Source organism: Limanda limanda, chromosome 13 (assembly GCF_963576545.1).
Source record: "Limanda limanda chromosome 13, fLimLim1.1, whole genome shotgun sequence".
Lineage (NCBI taxonomy): Eukaryota > Metazoa > Chordata > Actinopteri > Pleuronectiformes > Pleuronectidae > Limanda > Limanda limanda.
In genome coordinates this window covers 18,006,158-18,025,242 of record NC_083648.1, presented here as the reverse complement: position 1 = coordinate 18,025,242, position 19,085 = coordinate 18,006,158, and the positions used below count along the sequence as shown (strand labels likewise).

At 41.6% G+C, this 19,085-nt stretch overlaps 2 protein-coding genes and 4 non-coding genes across 7 annotated transcripts; 1 reads left to right on the top strand and 5 right to left on the bottom strand.

Annotated features, from left to right (window-relative positions):
• The first annotated feature begins 4,803 nt into the window (after positions 1–4,803).
• Positions 4,804–12,317, top strand: b3gnt5b (UDP-GlcNAc:betaGal beta-1,3-N-acetylglucosaminyltransferase 5b). 2 transcript variants are annotated; one of them, XM_061084629.1, is made up of 3 exons: positions 4,804–4,874; positions 4,971–5,060; positions 9,158–12,317. In XM_061084629.1, the coding sequence occupies exon 3, from the start codon at positions 9,373–9,375 to the stop codon at positions 10,534–10,536; it is 1,164 nt and encodes a 387-aa protein (XP_060940612.1). In that variant the 5' UTR covers positions 4,804–4,874; positions 4,971–5,060; positions 9,158–9,372; the 3' UTR covers positions 10,537–12,317. The 2 variants fall into 2 exon arrangements, with proteins under 2 accessions (XP_060940612.1, XP_060940614.1); XM_061084631.1 differs by lacking the exon at positions 4,804–4,874 and having other exon boundaries at positions 4,961–5,060.
• Positions 12,318–14,277: 1,960 nt separating this feature from the next.
• eif4a2 (eukaryotic translation initiation factor 4A2) lies at positions 14,278–18,956 on the bottom strand. Its single transcript, XM_061084032.1, has 11 exons — positions 18,887–18,956; positions 17,979–18,030; positions 17,765–17,897; positions 17,335–17,474; positions 16,791–16,959; positions 16,604–16,713; positions 16,141–16,284; positions 15,667–15,804; positions 15,485–15,574; positions 15,135–15,214; positions 14,278–15,054 (listed from the first exon to the last, which is right to left on the bottom strand). Exons 1-11 carry the CDS (start codon positions 18,913–18,915, stop codon positions 14,910–14,912), a joined length of 1,230 nt encoding a protein of 409 aa, XP_060940015.1. The 5' UTR covers positions 18,916–18,956; the 3' UTR covers positions 14,278–14,909.
• LOC133018800 (small nucleolar RNA SNORA81) lies at positions 15,895–16,074 on the bottom strand. Its single transcript, XR_009682856.1, has one exon. It is a non-coding gene; the product is annotated as a small nucleolar RNA SNORA81 (small nucleolar RNA).
• LOC133018801 (small nucleolar RNA SNORA81) lies at positions 16,379–16,561 on the bottom strand. The gene has a single exon (XR_009682857.1). It is a non-coding gene; the product is annotated as a small nucleolar RNA SNORA81 (small nucleolar RNA).
• Positions 17,059–17,127, bottom strand: LOC133018803 (small nucleolar RNA SNORD2). Its single transcript, XR_009682859.1, has one exon. It is a non-coding gene; the product is annotated as a small nucleolar RNA SNORD2 (small nucleolar RNA).
• On the bottom strand, positions 17,633–17,703 carry LOC133018802 (small nucleolar RNA SNORD2). Its single transcript, XR_009682858.1, has one exon. It is a non-coding gene; the product is annotated as a small nucleolar RNA SNORD2 (small nucleolar RNA).
• Positions 18,957–19,085: the final 129 nt, after the last annotated feature.

Here is a 19,085-nt window from a genome sequence, read left to right as displayed (position 1 = left end):
TTCCGCCACTAAAGTTGCTCGGACAAATTGGATGTGTTTGTGTTTGGCGCCAACCTTGACATGCGGTGTTTCTGTGGTTTACCAGTGGCCCAGATCTGGCAAACAGGAGCAGGCAGCCTCAGTTCACTCTCATATTAAAACGTACAGACAATTTAGAGTCTTCAGATATAACTCATCTCCAGTCTTCGTGTCTTTGGGCTGTGGGAGGAAGCTGAGGTACACAGACAAAAACCCACACAAATATGTAGAGAACATGCAAACTCCACACAGAGAGAGCCCGGCCAAACCCGGATTCAAACCAAGTACCTTCTAACCTTCTCAACAATGCTAACTCCTGCTGGCCTGTTATTGTGAGGTGATTTCATTCATTCAAACTGTTTGTTCTTTGTTATCGTCCAAGTTGCCGGTCAAGCCTCCTCGATCTTGACCCATCAGGAGAGTGCATGTAAATGATGTTAGCTGAAATAAGTGAGCTGGGAGGAAGTGGAGGTTATTTTCATTTTTGCTCTGTTCGCTAGGACATTTCTTTTAAATTGATTATTTATGTGTATCTTTCTAACTTTGGAAGAAATGGACACGTGTATATATAAATCCTGTTCTCATCTAAATCCGCGACCTCCTGACAAACATCTCTGTTAATCAGGTCATTCAGTTTATTTTTAGACCTCGGCCGACTGTACCGGTCCCTCGCTAAACTCTCAGGTGAAACTCTGAGCTCCACTAAATGAGGTCTGACAGTTTGGACTTTGTTAGCATCAGTCTGAACTAAATAGACAATAAGTGGAGATGATGATAAAACTTCTTAACTGAGTCAGTTTGTCTGAATAACTGAATAATAACTCAATGTCTGGTTAGGGCAATAAAAGTACAAAGCCAATGATATTCCTGTATGGTCATATTTACTGTGTTTATTTTTAGCGTGTTTTATGGTTCCATACACGTATCAGCTACTTCAGGTTTACTACATAAAAGAGGATACATCTATAACAATATCAAAACCATCAGATATTCAAAACTATACTACCAACTGATACTTCACAGCAAAACAAATGTTTGAATGTATGGAGTTATATCAATGATACACAGATGCATCACTTCGGGCCTTCTTGTGACCCTGGATTGGACGTGATCCTAAAGTTGCCCACTTGTAAAATAACTAGTGTGGTCCAAATATCCTCACACAAGTGTTTTTTGGCAAACATTTGGTGCAAGATGTAATCTGGATGTGAACTTGAAGTGGCCCATGTGGTAAATGGTGAATATGGCCCAAATATCACGCAACAAATTCGGGCCACCTGGGGTTGACATGTGGCAGTGCCATCACTCCATGTGTCAGCCAAATCTGGGGCAAAATAATTTTGCTTTGTGGGTTATTGCAAGGAATACATTTTTCTGGTTTTCTTTCTTTTCAGGCCAAAATTTAGGGTATATTGCGGAAATACAGAAATATATTTTCAAATCTAGAACGGCCATGCACCGCAATTCCAGTAATGTACCCCGGTACACTTCGGTGTAATTCTGGGCCTGATTTCTGTGTAAACCTGGTAGGAGGATAGAAACAAAATGTCCTGAAGTTTTAATTACAAATTTACAGAGCTGCACCTCCATAAGTAGGGCACTAAGAAAACGCATGACTCTGCACAGACTAACGCCCTATCTTCCCATGTGAGAGGCAGCTAAACCAGATTCCATGATCCACTCTTTTATCAACCCCACCCTGTGAGAGAACTTTTGACCATCCCCATACAGTAAATCTGTTTACCAAGAAGAGACTACAGCCAGACTGACTCCACAGATACTCCCTTCTCTGCAAGCAGTACCCAAGGTCAGGTTATAGACAAAGGAGCAAGTAGCAGTACATTGTAGTGTCTACCCTCATGGACTTTTTATATCTAATTCAGATGCCCACACTGAGGCACCAACTCCAACTCTTTTGCTTATTTCTTCAGCAGCTAGACGTAAAGTTTTGGTATGTATGCTTTCATGGATGCGCTGTTAGAATGGGTGACGGAAATAGAGTGAGATATACTGGGTTGCTGTGGGAGATATCTTCAGACCTGTTGGTGACAATTGCTCATGTTACTCTATTAGCGTTTGTATATTGTTCCAACTTCTGGTCTCCTTGATGCATCAAGTCTACGGTAAACTCTTCTGCATAAGACATCAGCTGCTGCTGAGTTCTCTTTTCACCAGCTTCCAGACAACTTACATCACAACCCATCAACATACAAATACATAATAATACATAAGATGAATCTATTCCATAGAGAGTACTCTGTATATAGACATAGATGATCGTTGTCCACACCCTCCCACTGTAAGAAATGAAGCTCAAATATCCCAGATATGAACGCCAGAGTCTGCGCAGAGCACTTGGCTTCACTTTCGGGGAGCATGCTGACAATGATGTTGCTAATATGTTGATATTCAGCAGGTTAATTTAGTGTGTTGACATGCTCACATTTTGTAAGAGAAGTAAGCACAGTAGAGTCGAGGATGATGGGATTGCTGCTAGTTTATTTCCTGACAGTTTGAATGCAGGATGTGGTATATGATTCACTCAGAGAGAGCTTGAGAGGATATTCCACCACAAACCTTAACATAAACAGCAGAGAAGTGGAGGAGAATTTGAATAACTTTGCGTCTGTGCAACAATAATGTGTCTGATGTGCCATAAAATCCTGCACATACATATTTTTAAAAAGTCTGCGTCATTCAATGTTTTGCGTGTCACTCACACAGAGCACATTCATGAGGCTCAGAGCAGACCTTCCTCTTATTAATTCTTCCTCTCTCTGTTGCATTCACACTGTATATTATATTACATTTTGCTCAGTTTAAAATAAAGTGAACAAGTAATAACTTCCCCTGGTTTGGTTTAGGTTCAGTTTAAATGGTTCAATTGAAGTCACCTAACGAGTTTTAAAAATGTAAATCTGAGTAAACCGAATATGAGAAATGATCTCACAGTTTGATTTCCTCTTTGGTAAAGGGTCAGTTCTCTGTACCACATGCAACACTTCCTCATGTCCTCCTGCAGCCTGTAAGACATTTTGTGGGAGTCACAGTGAAGGCAACTCACAAAGGTTCCCACAGTGAGCTAGGGTGAGGATTTAATTCACTATTTACCTTCATTATATAGCTAATTTAGATTACATGATTGAAAGAAGAATGACATCACATGCATTGCAGCCCACACCTGTGTGTATGGACTGGAATGTCTGCCTGACTGACCTGCTATCATTCTTATCTTACAAAATATTGCAGTCTTTGCTTTGGCAACCCCTGGAATAGTTGCCCCCAACATTTTCAATTGGTGCAAACACCAATTAGCAGCTGCTGCATGCTGCGACATCTGCATCTTTCCTGCTTCATGGAGGCCCCCCACTTTTTGCCTCTCTCGTTGCAGGCACCTAAATGGAGACAATGGTTTAAAGGGACTCTTACCTTTGTTGCATTTGAGAATTACAGCACATTCAAATCATCCCGCCTTCCTCCAATGCCCCACCCCCTCGTTCCCATCCGCGGTGTTTTTTTGAAGAAACTTTATTTACAAGCAGACTAACAAGCTACTGCCTCCGCGCACCCACGTGAGTTTTTGTTTACCAAAGCAATGGATTCGGTAAGTTATATACATTTACATTCACATGCCTTGATGACGCGGGCCCGAATGCGCCACAAGAAGCAGACGGAAAACCTGCATGTCCGTGCAGCAAACAGACAGGTCTGTCGGCCAATAAGGTCCTTCGGTCCGAAGAATTTTATTGGTTGAAGTTTTCACTAAATATTATGAGAGTGAAATAATTGTTTGTTTTTACTCCTGGTGGGTCTGTCTTGCATTTTAGAGTGTCATTACCTTATTAATACCAATTTAACCTTATCCAAAAAAAGTGTAAAAATGCAACAAAGGTAAGAGTCCCTTTAATGCTGATATTTGAAGGTATCACATAAAAGTTTGGGCTGTATCGCATTTTGGGGGAAGGGTCAGCAGGACGTGCCTGGTTATTTGCTTGGCCCAAAACGAGCCTCTGAATGCTACTTGTTATAGGTATAGATGAGCTAGGCCCAGATCAATTATTTTGCCTTCCTTTTATCTTTGGGGAAGCAAGGAACGACTGTTTTTATTATTATAATTTGATGTAAAAAAAGAAAGTGTCATAGCAGCTACCAGTGCAAGTTGTGTGTTCAATTTCCGAGAGAGCTCAATGCACTGCAAATGAAGAAAAGACATGCACACAAAAAAAAACAAATGCAAATTAAGAAAACAAGACGACACATATGCAAATACAGAAACGCGCTGCAAAAATGCAAAAAAAAACTGAAACGTTTCCTGGGAACCCAAAAAGTGATGTTTGAGAAGTTTTTTGATTTGCATATGCAAAATGAACATCCGTGTGACCTTCTGCAGCGCATATGTAGTCGAATGAAAATTGCACGTTTTTTGAATTGCATGTGTTTACTTGATTTTTCAGTGCGTTGAGCTCTCTCGACCACCATAGTTATCACCTCTAAGGGTGTGTGGTCGATTTTGCATGTGCCTGCTCTCATCTCTAACCCATGTGAGTTTTGTGTCAACCTGGGTGTCAAGCTTTTGAGTCATGGTTTTTATTGACTTACGTTAGAGGTATTAGAATAAACACGCTGAGTTGAATTTACATGGTGACCCTGTGGCGATGAGAAGGTAGAAGTTCCACTTCCTGTCTGATGTTTTTACACGACACCTGCTCCGACTGGGCGTGGTTTAACCCCCACTCTGAAATAGGGACCCAGGGCGAGACGGCAGCTGGGTTGTTTGCAGGCAGAGGGAAGTTAGAGTCCACCCACTGTTGCTAGAGGAGGACAGATCCTAGGATAACACACACAGATCTTAGCAGGTATTCTCACGCACACACACACACACACACACACACACACACACACACACACACACCTCATTCCACACTGTGAAACTGAAGGACTGACTCCTGCAGATTGATCTGTCACCGCCTGTCATCTGAGGGGAAACTCCAAGGAGGGAAAGAGGAGGACTCCGTGCCGGATCCACTCATCTCGTTTGGCCGGTGAGTTGTTTAGCAGTGATCCGTTGAGTTTCTGCCGTGCTCCCCGCTCTCTCTCTCCAGTGTGTTTCATGTCTATTTATGTGAATGGTGACTTTGGAAATATGTGGTCGAGGTGGTTCACTTTCCCAGGGCTTGTTTTAGATCCAGTGTGAGCGTGTGGATCAGCGCGCAGCAGCTCAGCGTGTTTACGTGACAATGACACACACCCTCAGTGCGTAAAAATAAAAAGGAGGTGAATAGGCACCAGACAATGGGACACCACAGAAAAGCGATCAAATAACAGTTAATTATGAAAATCAACTATCAATCAAGTTTAGACTGGAACAAGGCCATATGAATTGAACACCGTCCCAGTGTTGACAGAGGACACCGGACACCTGTAACGTGAGCTCTGTCTCCGTGGACATCATAACCACACAATTCAGTTACGATCACTATTACTCAGATAGTGTGGTGACGTGTTCCTGGAACTGAGTATGTCCTCCTACCTGAAGTCATGTGTGGCAGTATTTTATGAGGCGGAAAATATTTGTATTACCAGTAGGAGCGGCGTAAATATATTTTCAGGCTGGACACGGAGACAAAAAACATATTTACATTGCAGCTCACCCACCTAAGAAAAAACATTGGACTACATTTTGATCTAAGCAGACAATGATGCTTTTTATTTCAAATCAATTCTTACACTCCTACACTGTGGAGCTGAATGAAACTTTTGTTGCTAAATAAGAATTATATTTAATGTGAAAATACATTTTGAAAAGCAACCTTTTTCTGGAAACAATGTTTCTGTCACGAGCTGTGGATTGGTTTTCATTTTCCTGATACTCTCTCACTCATATGATACATGTGTTGCCCACAGTCTAATTGTTATGTGTTATTATCTCCATGCCAGCCACTGAACATTCATCACCGTCTGTCAAGTTGCTGACAAGAGTGAGCATATATACGGCTGAAAAAAGCTTTATGGCAGGCTGTAAAGTCAGATGCTAGGCCCAGCCTAGTTATGTGCACTATGAAACCCACACATGGGTGTAATAGTGCAGGGTTTCTTTCCAGTGTGAGAGCAGAGATGAGGCAGAGTTTCTCATTAACAGGCAGCAAGAAAAAGCCATTTATTTGCTGGTGACCTCATTAGGTACAGGCCATCCTATGATGTTTAACCCTTTGATGCACAAGCAAGTCAATCCTCTAGTCTAACCGTTAGACCCATGTTATGCGTTACATGGGTCGCAAATGACCTTTATTCCTTTCCTACACACCCTACTTTCAACTCCTGAGGCTCTTCCTTCTCTTTATTTATGTCGGGACAAACTTGGCTTTCATTTAATTCAGGAAATCCTTTTCTTCTTTGATTGGAAATGGCCTTAAAAGTTGGTGAGTGAGTATTCGGACTGAATGAACTCAAGCTTGATCCTGTAAAACCTAAGGTCCTCAGCATCAGAATTTAGAATTGCCCCCTCCTACTGTTCATCTTGCAGCATCTTTATGAACATGGCAACCATAAGTCTGAGATGATTGCGACCAGCCATACTAACACTCTGGAGAAAGAAAATCAAAAGCATCTTTTCAAATGCTTATCAATCAGTCTATTTAGTAGATACTGTTATATTTTGAGTTTTATTTTGTTAAGGTAGCTATGGTTAGCCAGTAAAGATGTGTTGGACATATTTCTCTTTCTCACTAGTAATGGATTGTAAAATAAGACTTGCATGCATCAGATGTGCAAGAGCAGGTGTGTGAAATGAGTGGTAGGTGTTCCATAGTGAATACATACTGTTTGGGTCCTTTTTGACCCATTGGTGTAAAAGTGATGTATAAATACAAAATGTACTTTGTTTATAAAATAAGGAAGGAAAAGGAAAATGATGACTTGTGGTAATCACAAACAAGATATGTCATGAATACTCTGAATTAGGGCTGGGCAAGTTAACTCGTTTTAATCGAGTTAACTCAAGTGATGAGTTAACTCGATTGTTTATCCGCTAATTATTTTCTTTTTTCCTGTTCTGCAGCAGTCAGCAACAGACTTTCACAAAATAAAAGCCTGACTTTCACAATAAAACAATAAATAATCAAACCTGAGTTTATGCGAGATAAAATAATTAATCGAGTTAACTCATCACTTGAGTTAACTCGATTGAAACGAGTTAACTTGCCCAGCCCTACTCTGAATATCAAATGATGAAATATATTTATTTCAAAAATATAGCAAAGAAACACTCATCCATGCATGAAATAACGCAGGAAGTGAATACGGGTCATTTTTTAACCGGTGTTGTGCATTAGAAGGGTAGTAATACAAAAACGATTTCCATTCAAAAAGTAACAAAGGAAAAATTTAAATAAGGATTTGTGATGAGCAAAAACAAGTTAATTTGGGAATAACTGAAATACTGAATGAGGAAATTCATTCACTGCAAAGATATAGAAAATAAGAACTGAGCCGGGTCACTTTTTACCCATGTTGTTTATCAAAGAGTTGAAAAGCTCCTGGGGTGCGATGAGAGTCCCCACTCGGTTTGAGCCCAGGCCCCGGGGCGGAAGCACGCTGTTATTGTAGCGCATTGTGCCGCAGAGCTGGTTCTGACACCGCTCCATTGTGTCCGAACGCTTTCCATGACTCTCAGCGATTTCACTGGGTCCGCGCCTTAAACCCTTCTATTATGGAAGAGCTTGCGTCGCAGCATTTGCTGTGTAGGCTTTTGCATTCAGTGGCCATCCCGATCCCCTAACCCCCAACCCACCCACCAACGTTTTGACTTTTCAGCGAACGTTTCTACGCCTTCACAGAAACGGCGAGTGTTAAGTTGGTGCAGCCAAATGAAAATATAACAAAGACAAAGAGACAACAGACAGGGTCATCAAAGGTTAAATTAGACGTAAAATAAAAGGGGCGAAGATAGGTCACATTGCGTTATCAAGATCTGTGAGTGTTTTGTTGTTCGTGATTGAGTTCCTTAGGTACATTTTCAAACACACCATAAAAAAGAGAGGGAAAGAATATAGGGAGGTGTGTATAAAGACCATTCCTTTAGTTTCAGTCAACATATCCAGTTGAAATGTTTCTTAATTTTTAGGAGTGTATCGCAAAACAAAGTCATCGTTTCCATAGTATAAAGTTCTTGAATGATTTAAATCCATCAAGAGACGTACGCAAATAAAATAAAAAAACTAAAAGGACCAATGATAACACTTGTTTACCTCTCTTTTAGATATATTTCTTATTTCCTACTACCCACAGCAGATTGATCAGGATGTAATCCATATATCAAATTTGAGAAGATTCAATTTTCATTGAAAGGCTCATTGACAAACGGTTGTTACCATATCTGGACCATGTAAAGGCCCTTGCACTTGTTTCAGCAGATGCGGATAACTAAAGTAATCTTTCCAATTCACACATTTATACATATAGTGTTTTATGGCCTTTTTCTCACTGTTGTTTTATATTTATTCATATCATCACCTGGTACTTTACTGTCCCAATTTTGTGTTGTGGTTTGAAGCTCAATGAGTACCTGCCTCTAATCTGGACTCAGTACATGTCATTCATCTTTTTCCTGATGATGTCAAAATTAATTTTGAACAGATCACACCAAAGGTTCTGTATGTGATACGCGCTCATCTTTATTCTCTGTTTAAGTTTTGCCTCATTTCCTTTTTCTTTTCTTTTTCCCTTCCTCCTCATGCTGTTAGGGGTGAGGGAACATGGGTGGGAGGTGATTTATAATATAAAGTATATTATTTTATATTATATATGTTGTTTGATCGCAAAACTAAAGAAAAAGAAGGGGGAAAAAATCAGTTTAATGTAGTTGACATTGTGCTGCTGCATTAAAACCCAGTGCAAACCTAGTGAGACGTGTTGAATTGATTAAACTAAACTCATTGAATGAATACATTTTCTGTATTTTTTAAATATTGAAGGTTAGTTGATGAATTTAAGTCTGTTTCTAAATGAAAGCAGATATTGAGTAATTGTGGTAAGTTTGGATTTCCGCTTCCTGCTGTTGAAAGAAAAAGAAACCGACTTTTTAACCCTCGTGTTTCAACGAAGCTCATGTCACCATGTGCTCTCTCCTCTCGCATCCCAGCAGACCCAGTGACTCCCATCAGCGCCCGTGCCTCCTGCTGGATGTGGACAGCCTAGGATGGAAGACCCACCACAAGCTGCTCTGAGGCACTGCAACACTACACGCTCCACCCCCCCAACTTTGGTCATCTTGTGTCCTTCTCGTACGCCGACACAACTGGCTGCTTCGCCGCCGTCGCTTGTCAGACCACCACCGCGGCGTGACGAGATTCCAGGATGTTTTTCAGGTTCCGCCGATTACGGAGATGCCAATGTGTGCAGCTGATGACCACCTGCCTGGTGCTGTCGGTGGTGATGGTCTGCTGGGAGCAGCTGGACAACAATGTGGTCAGTCACGTCAAGTCCTACTCCTACCGCTACCTGGTCAATGGCTTCTCCTACATCAACAAGAGCTTCACCATCCCACGCGAGCAGGCCACAAGTTTCAGCAACTTCCGCTACCTGCTGGATCACCCGGACAAGTGTGCTAACAAGGACGTCCTCCTCCTGCTCTTTGTCAAAACGTCCCCAGGGAACACTGAGAGGCGTAAAGCCATCAGATCCACCTGGGGTAATGAGACCTACATCCAGAACACCTTGGGAGTGACTGTCAGGGTGGTGTTTGCCTTAGGATCGCCTCGGACCAAGACGGAAGGGCCTTCATGGAGGAAGAGGAGTAGGGTGGGCCCCCAGGAGCAGCTCATCCATGAGGACCGTCTCCATGGTGATTTGATCCAGCAGGACTTCTTAGACACTTTCCACAACCTGACCCTGAAGCTGATCCTACAGTTCCACTGGATGCACAGCCGCTGTGCACACGCCCGCTTCCTCATGACGGCCGACGACGACATCTTCGTCCACATGCCCAACCTGGTGAGCCACCTGCTGGACATGAGCAGGAGACGCGTCACAAAGTTCTGGATCGGTCGAGTGCACAGAGGGGCGCCCCCCATCCGCAGGAAAACCAGCAAGTACTACGTGCCCTACGAGATGTACCCGTGGATGTCGTATCCTGACTACACGGCAGGGGCCGGGTATGTCGTCTCCAGCGACGTAGCAGACAAAATCTATCAGGCCACACTGACCCTGAACGCCTCTCTTTACATAGACGATGTGTTCATGGGCATCTGCGCCAACGCCGTCGGTGTGTCCCCACAAGAGCATGTCTATTTCTCGGGGGAGGGCACGGCGCCCTACCACGTGTGTATCTATGACCAGATGATGACCTCACATGGTCACGTGGAGAATATCTATGACTTGTGGAAGGCCTCGACACGCCCACAGGTGAAACGGGGGACCTCTGGAGTCTTAGGCAGGCTGTACTGCACGGCCGTGAAAATGGCTCTTCTTTGTAAACCTTACTATGTCAACACATACCCCTGCAAAGCAGCCTTTATGTAGTGATGAATAGGTGTTTGTGTGCGTGTCAGTATGTGACAGAGAGCAAACGGGTGTGTCATGGAGTGGGTCTGTGCAACATAATGAAATGACGAACATCGCTGCGAATATTACCTCAGTCCTTTCAGTCGGACACCAGCGTCTGGAAAGACTGGAAACCTGTGGTGTGTGAGGAAAAGAGGTCACATGATTTATCTCTGTTAGTGTGACAGCACCAAAATATCAATGACCACTGGTACAACAATGCACTGACACTGCCGTTGGACTGACTGCAGAATGTGAGGAAAAACAAGGCACTCAAAGCAACTTCCTCTCATTTACCTGCTTTATTACATTGACTGTGAAATAATAACATTTTTCTAAAAGTTTTTTTAACCCCTGATGGCCCGATAAGGAGATGTGTTTTTCTGATGGTGCAAAGCAGAAGCGAAACATTCGGGAGGTGTACGTGTGAGTTATTGTAAGAAAAACGGTCAGACCGAAAACCCCCATAACGTGTAACGGCAGAGAAGACTTCCTGTGCAGTAATGACAAGCTACAAAGTTAAATATGTTATAGGAGGTTTTCTTTTTTTTGTAATGGCATTAGTGCTTTTTTTAATGAAATAAAATCAACACTCTTGTTTCAAGTGACAAAAGAGGTGTCAAATTTATTTTTTCATGTAGTAATAAATTGTGTCAGTTTGTTGCCCAGGAAACATGAGCTCAGGAAACCTCTTAGTATGAGGAAGCTAAACCAGTTGAGGATTGAAACAGTATCTCAAAACAATCTGTCCCAGATATATAAAACACTCTGTTTTTCGAATTATTGTCCAATGAAGTAAATTCTCCAAACATTCTCAGGAAATGGGCAGTGTTTAACAACATAGATTCCTAGGGGCACTTTGGATCAGTAGAGCGGTAAAATAGTTTGACCTGCTCTTTCTGTGAAGAGATTGCAGGAGATTCCTTCCTTGGGCAACAGGAGCATGACACACAGATTGAAAGTTTAGTAAAACTTCCTGTAAAAGGAATCAAAGGTCAAAGGTCAATCCAATAGAACACCAGTTTACATTCTTGCTGAGGATCGACACGCCTCTTATGACTTTCTGACAGTTTGCTTAGCCAAGAGCAAAAACTGGAAACCTGGGCATGTGCCTGCCACTACTTTTAAAGCTGATTAATTAATAATATGTTATCTCAGTCGTTTAATGAGTCCAAAATGCAAACTCAAAACAAAACATGTCAGACATGTAACACAGGAGTTATGCAATGCACTTAGTCTTCTGCCAGGCACCACTTTCTGCTAGTTACTGTTGAACCTCATGGTGAACAAGCGGGTGTCCCCTTTTTTTAACTACACCCTGTTGTTTTGGTACAACCCTGCTTTCAACAAATTATGTTTTTATGCTACTAATTTGCAACAGCAAATACATTTTGAAGGAAAAAAGTAGGTTTTTCTGATTCGTTTTCTATTTACATAATTAGAACATAATTAGAATACATTGTTTATTTATTTTGAAAATTGCAAATGTGTTGATACTGAGTATATTTGTCTACAGTGGGACATGAACATAACATAGGACACTGGTTTTTTTTTACACTGACACTATAACCACTTTTCCATCTGTACCATCACCTAGTAAGCTCAGCTTGGCATAAACCACAATTAACATCCTGCTGCTGTGTCGTGTATATACTCTTTTCTGCTGCAGACACAGATATGTTTCCTCATTCAGATTATTCCATGTTATAGTTAACCTCATCTGACTGATGTGTAGTATCGGTACATGAATTAAAATGTCAGTGTGTACAAGTTAAAGGTCACAAGTGTTGTCCTCTCCTCGCTGGGATTTGTCTATATGTTTATTTATGGCACCTCTTCCTGAAATTTGATGTGGTCCGGATTAGCTGTGCTCCAAACAGCTGCCCTATTTCCATGGGAACACATAGAGGAATAATTCAAACAATGGATTTAGACAAGACTAAAAACACAACCAGCTGCCGACAACCGTTTACAAAAACTGCAAAAACTGTCTGTTGGTGGATTTTTAAGAAACTACCTCAAATATGATGAACATGCAGTTATATTTAGATTTAATTTAGAAAATGTGATCATACCATGTAGGACATGTGATCTGTGGTGGGTTCTTTTTAGATTTACTCGAGGGATCATTACTGAGAATCAGCCGCTGTCTTACAGGTAACTAATCAGTAACTCAATCAATGAAGCTCTTCTTTAATCTCCTCTAGGTGGCTAAGGAAAATAATAGCGTTCATGAAAGTTGGCATGATAAATATAATTATTGTTCCACCTGAGGCCCACAGGTGAGGTTTAACTATGGAACATTTGAAATACTGTCGCTCGTTGAAAACAAATGTCACATGAGGGTGGTTGTAACCAGCATCTCACAGGATTTACCACATGGTGACACTAGAGGACCGTAAATCAGCCCATTTCTCTCGGTTATCATAGTTCTTATAGTTGTGGCCACAAAATGTTTTAATAAATAAATAAGTCATTAGAAACCAAATAGTTTGTGATAAAAAAGGCTATTGTATTCTTTGTGTATTTATTTCCGCGTCCACGCGTCCAGTCTAAAACTGGATTGGTTAAACGGTGTGGATTAATCAGATTAGATTTTTGTGGCATTTTAGGAAACTGATTTCTTACACGTTTCTTGCTGAGAATTTGAAAATTTAAAGCCCACTCATGCCTGCATGCTGAATATAAAACTGCAGCCAGAAGGTGTTTATCTTATCACGGAGACCGTAAATTAGGAAAATAGCAAGATTCGATCCAAAGGTTACCAAACTCTCCTGCACCTTTAAAGCTCACTAATTAATACTAACATGAAACATGACATTTGCCGAACAAACAGTGTCAAACCAGTGGGATGTTCTTTTGCTACCCTTGGACTAGTTTCCATTATTTATGCTTAGGTCAGGTAATTTCCCATTTACAGTTCAGACATGAGTGATTGCCTCTTATCTAACACAAGGCAAATATAAGTATTTTCCAATAACTATTGAAAGAACGAGGTTTATCGAACAGTTCCACGTATACAGCTGGATTATCAGAAGACACAATATAGAACACTCCATGTCAATACATGATAGCTACAATTTTGTTTATTTATTTTGCGAGTTGTCATAAACAAGAGTTGTTTGTTTTTTAACTAAAATTTTGAGTATTATATTCAAACGTTTTAAGTTTAAGGGTTAACACTGCAGGAAGTATTGGAGGAATCCGGTGTTACAAATTCATTCCAGTCATGACAGCATAGCTCAAGCTTGTATCCTCTAAATAAACAGAAACTAATTTAAAAAAAAAAAAAAAATCAAGTCTGAGGTTTAGTAAATTACTCAGATTAATCTAAACTTATCAGTGCATGACACAACAGATACAAAATATGGGTAGAATTGAGTATTTTGCATTAACTAACCTTGCATAATTTGTTAAACTATGTAATGAAAATCCATCAGTACAGTAACAGTGCAGTCTAAAAAAACAGCTACATTAGATATGTTAGCTGTGGAGTGATTTTTACATGTTTACTATTTCCCTTTTTACTGTGAATCAACATGCTTATTCAAGGTCTTACAGCTGACTTGCCAGTAGGTGGTACTGCAACTTAAATCTTCCTCTGCTAATCCCCTCCTACCTCGTCACTGCCATGTTAATAAGTAGCTTTCCAAATTTCAACTGGTACCTAAAGATAGCATTTTTAACCTTGGACACGTATGAACACCAAGACAAAGGAAGTTTCTTTATAGCAATTTCAGTTTATTAAGACATTCCTAAACTTCTAGGGAGAAGGAAATCTGAAAAGTAGTCAAGGAGCTGAAGCAATATACTCTGGAAAGGGTAAAACCGAGTCAGCAAAATATGGCTAACCAGTGAGGAATTGTGAAGTTGAACAAAAAAAACAAACATTAAAATTAGCAGTCACAAAAGATAACAAAAAGCAAGGGAATCTATACTATAACAAGTGCCTCTGTTTAAGCAGGCCTATGATACACCGCATATAAGTTAGCATAAGATAATTTGCTGACTTTATGCAGCACTTATACCTTTTAGTCCACAAGTAAGTTACTAAATGGTGGAGAACATCTATAACACGCATCTTAAATGAACATGGAAAGAAATACCTCAAAAGAACCATAATGTTTTCAGACCCCATAGCTTTGTCGCTCCAACCAGCCATCCGTCAAGGTTAGAATCTACAACTGTCAGAGAAGATCCACCATAGAAGTCAACTCGCTTTTAACACACACCACAATTCTGATCCCAAGGTTTAGCATCAACAAGTTTTCCCCCTGGAATAATATAAGCACAATGCAAGTGGAACGACCGCTATCCCCGCGTTAAAAAAACAAAACGGAAGATCTCGGGGCTCAAATCAGGTCGGCCACATTCATTGGCATCTCCTCCACGGTTGTATTGTAAAACGTCTCGATGTCCCGAAGAATCCTCTTGTCTTCCTCAGTGACGAAGTTGATAGCAACTCCTTTTCTGCCAAAACGGCCGCCACGACCAATTCTGGAGAGACAAGTTGAGACGTGTTATACTGGCACAGAAGACAGAGTGCAAATTTGGATGTGTATGAGATTTTGTCTTACCTATGAATGTAGTTCTCTCGGTTTGTAGGAAGGTCATAGTTAATGACCAAGGAAACCTGCTGGACATCAATCCCACGAGCCTGACAAAAAGAAACTATGTATTTGAATGACATTCAAGCGAAGACAGATAAGATTATTTGTGCATATGGTATTGTCGCTCGCGAAAAAGTAACAGATTCCTACTTTAGAAGAATTCATTGTGGAGCGCGAGCCCTAATCTCCCAAAAGTTGAGATTGCTTGGTCATTTTTGGACTGTTGCAAGATTAAAAAACTTTTGGTTTTAACTGAATTGATCAGTTGTGTTACTCATACATTACTACACCCCCTCCGTATTGTCTCTCATACTAACCAGAAGATCAGTTGTGATCAGCACTCTGCTTGAGCCAGATCTGAACTCCCTCATAATGACGTCACGCTCCTTTTGGTCCATGTCACCATGCTGTGAAAATAATTTTATTATTAAAAGAGAAAATGTGCAACAGCAATACAAACAAGCAAAATAGGAGTATTCTGATGTAGAACAGGTCTTACCAGGGCGGAGACAGTGAAGTCTCTAGCGTGCATCTTCTCAGTCAACCAGTCGACTTTTCTCCTTGTGTTGAGGAAAATGACAGCCTGAGTGATGGTGAGAGTCTCGTACAGATCACACAGGGTGTCCAGCTTCCACTCCTGCAGACATCAACGGAAAAAAACACAAGTCATGCACTGTCAAAGGGGGGGGGGGCTAACAGCCATTTAACTCCTTGATAAATGCAGCCGAGATGTAACACAGGATCGTGAGACAAAGGACATTGGACATTAAGAAAGAGGTCCCTCCAAGCCTCATTTCTGATACTGTGCCTTTAATTTCCTTCCCTGGTGTACCCATGCTTACATGGCCACATGAGCTAAACCGAGGTTTGGCTCCCGCAGTTTTAGCAGGGTGCTTTAAGAGAAGACTAATCCATGATGTTCAAAGACTAGTGAAAACACAACAAACTGGGTGACAATGATCAGCTAACTCACCTCTCGCTCCACATTTATGTAGAATTGCTTGATACCCTCGAGGGTAAGCTCTTCTTTCTTCACCAAGATGCGAATGGGTTCTCGCATGAACTTCTTTGTCACCTCCAACACATCTAATGGCATCGTGGCAGAGAGCAGAACCACCTGAAGGAAGAGAATAATGAGTTTTATAAGACTGTTGATCACAAGGTCAAATGAAATGCAGTGTTACAATAGTTATTTGCTAAAGTGCAGAATCAATTGTGGCACTGCACCTCGAGAAAAGTAGCCAACGAACATTAAGAAAGAGGTTCGACCACATCTCATTTTCGGTGCAGTGCATATGGATCTCCTTCCACGCAATAGTTTGCTAGCATTATTGCATGAAACAGATCAAATCTGGATCACACAATTATAGCAGACTTCTGTTAATGCAGAAGGGTTTCATAGTTGTCTGTTGCACCTGTACATGAATGATCCTTACCTGAATGTTTGTGCTCAGTTTCTGGAAGATCTCATAGATCTGGTCTTTGAACCCTCGGCTCAACATCTCATCAGCCTCATCCAAAACAAACATCTTGATATATTTTGGGGCTGCGCAAGACATTTGTTATTAGAAGTTGCAGAGTTCAATCAAAGTTTTTCTGCTAAACAGGACATGTGATACTTACAAAGATGTCTCCTGTTAAGCATGTCGAACACACGCCCTGGTGTGCCCACCACTATGTGAGGGGCCTCAGACTCGAGCTTCTGTATCTCGGTACGGACATTGGTCCCTCCGATGCAAGCATGGCAGGATGCCCCCAAGTAGTCACCCAGAGCCAGAATTACTTTCTGAATCTAATGAGGAAACAGTAATAAAAACAAAAGACCACTTCAGGATAATGTGGTACACGGAGCACGGCAGAACATGCCAACTCAAAAGTGTAGAAATGTTCACGGTGATCAGTGTAATAAAGAACTCAGCATTTTTGTCAGTCCCGAAAGATGAAAAGCATCATATCACCTCGTTTTCTACAGCAACACAGGTACAATCAAATCAATGGAGCCAGATCACCTTTGAGACCAATGTAGCCATGGACAGAGACTACACCAATCCTCAGAGGGCACGTTGTAAATTTTGAAAAAATATTACCTTATTATTTGAATCAGTGTCCCCAATATGCTGCCTAGGTCTGAGAGACTTAGGCTACCATGACCTCAGGAACAGCATACCTGCTGAGCCAGCTCTCTAGTGGGAGCCAACACCAGAGCCTGTGTCTCCTTCTGCTCAATGTCCAAATGCTGCAGGATAGAGATGGCAAACGTGGCCGTCTTGCCAGTACCGGACTGGGCTTGGGCAATGACATCGAAGCCTAATGGCAAGAGGACAAAAAGTCAAAAGACTCAATCCTAACAGTGCAAGAAAAAGTGTAACATGTAATTAAGAAAAGTGATAGTCAAGTCAACACTGCCTCAATGCATATAACACAGGATATTTCTGATGCTTCAGCTGAGACAGGTTTATAATATTGAGTGATCAGTGAAAAAAAGTTATCCCCATTATTGGGTAAGTCCCGAAAGATGGTAAACATCATTTCACTCAATTGTTAACTACTCACTTAATTCTAAACAACTAATTTATGGGTAAATTCTGTTTCTGTACCTTTGATGCAAGGGATGATCGCCCTCTGTTGAATGGCAGATGGTTTTTCAAAACCGTACGCATAGATTCCCCTTAGAAGAGTCTCTTTCAGGCTCATATCATCGAAGTTGTCCGTAATCTCGGTCCAGTTGCTCTGGAAAACACAAGGGATGTCGTGTGAATGAAAGTACACAATGACGGAGCATTAAAATCTGTCACTTCATTGTGTAGTTACCTCGATGACGCCATCAGGCTCCATGGAATCCGGCCCGGCATTCTCTCTAGAGCTGGGGAATACAAGAGACACATGTTAAATTAACTGACTCAAGTGTTTAATTGTAACATTAACTTGATCACAGATAAGTTACAAAAGCTCTTAAAGCTATGCTAGTTAACAGATGTACAGCGAGCAGTCGTTCCCACCACGTGTGTGGTTGTGTGGCGGCCGCCATTAGACTCGTCAGGCCGGTCGCACAGACCTCCAAGTTGCACTTTGACGCATTGAATTCATAAAGGCCACGTACGATGAGTAATGAGCAGAGTCCCGGTATTTCGGGTTACGCCCAAAGAATCTCGTTACAGCCCGGCCCTTCGCCTGGTGCACGTGTGGCATTCTACAAGGGGGGCTCGACTTTCTGCACTAAAGTAACCTTGACATGCTTCCAGTTCGGATCACACGCCCACTCTGCTTACTGCATTTTCAGGGGGGACTAGAGTCGCATTAGGCGGATCTCAACATGGTGCTGCGCCTCGCTGCCTGTTAACCAATACGTCGGCCCGCGGGGCCTGCGCTGCCTGGAAGAGGCCGCTCTGCAGCCTGTCCCGACGGATCCTCTCACTACCGCCGGCCACCATCAATAAAAACCATGTTTCACTTATTATAATTCTTCAGTATATACTATAAACCGATCATGCTTGCGTGGCGGGTGATTATTCAGAGCTGCGGTGTTAGCTTAATTCACAAAGCTAGCTTGTTAGCTTAATTCACAAAGCTAACGCGTTAGCATCAAAGCGCACCGCCACTTAAAACACCGATTTTATCACTAATTCGACCAAACAAGAAGTAAACGTTGCCGTTACACGGTTATTACATCTTTACATCGAGTATTGTTAGAAAACGGAGGACAGAATATGAGTTTCTACCTGTTGTATTCAGTAGGTTCAGAAGACATGATCTGTTTCCAACTTCAGCATGCGACTGGAAAGATCGCTAGTGACGACACCGCGTGGCTTTATAGAGCCGGACTATTTTCCCCCAGAAACGTCATGCTCACTTCCACCCACAGTTCCGTCCCAGTTGACGGACACACATTTTGGAGAACACTGTGTTTTAATCTACATC

Excerpts from the sequence above, each read along its gene's own strand:
- b3gnt5b (XM_061084629.1), top strand. The coding sequence starts at position 9,373 with ATGTTTTTCAGGTTCCGCCGATTACGGAGATGCCAATGTGTGCAGCTG.
- eif4a2 (XM_061084032.1), bottom strand. The coding sequence starts at position 18,915 with ATGTCTTCTGAACCTACTGAATACAACAG. Across the intron at positions 16,714-16,790 it reads GCTTAACAGGAGACATCTTT|CCCCAAAATATATCAAGATG; the intron begins GTAAGTATCACA and ends TGTCTTGCGCAG. Across the intron at positions 15,805-16,140 it reads ACATAAATGTGGAGCGAGAG|GAGTGGAAGCTGGACACCCT; the intron begins GTGAGTTAGCTG and ends TGATGTCTGCAG.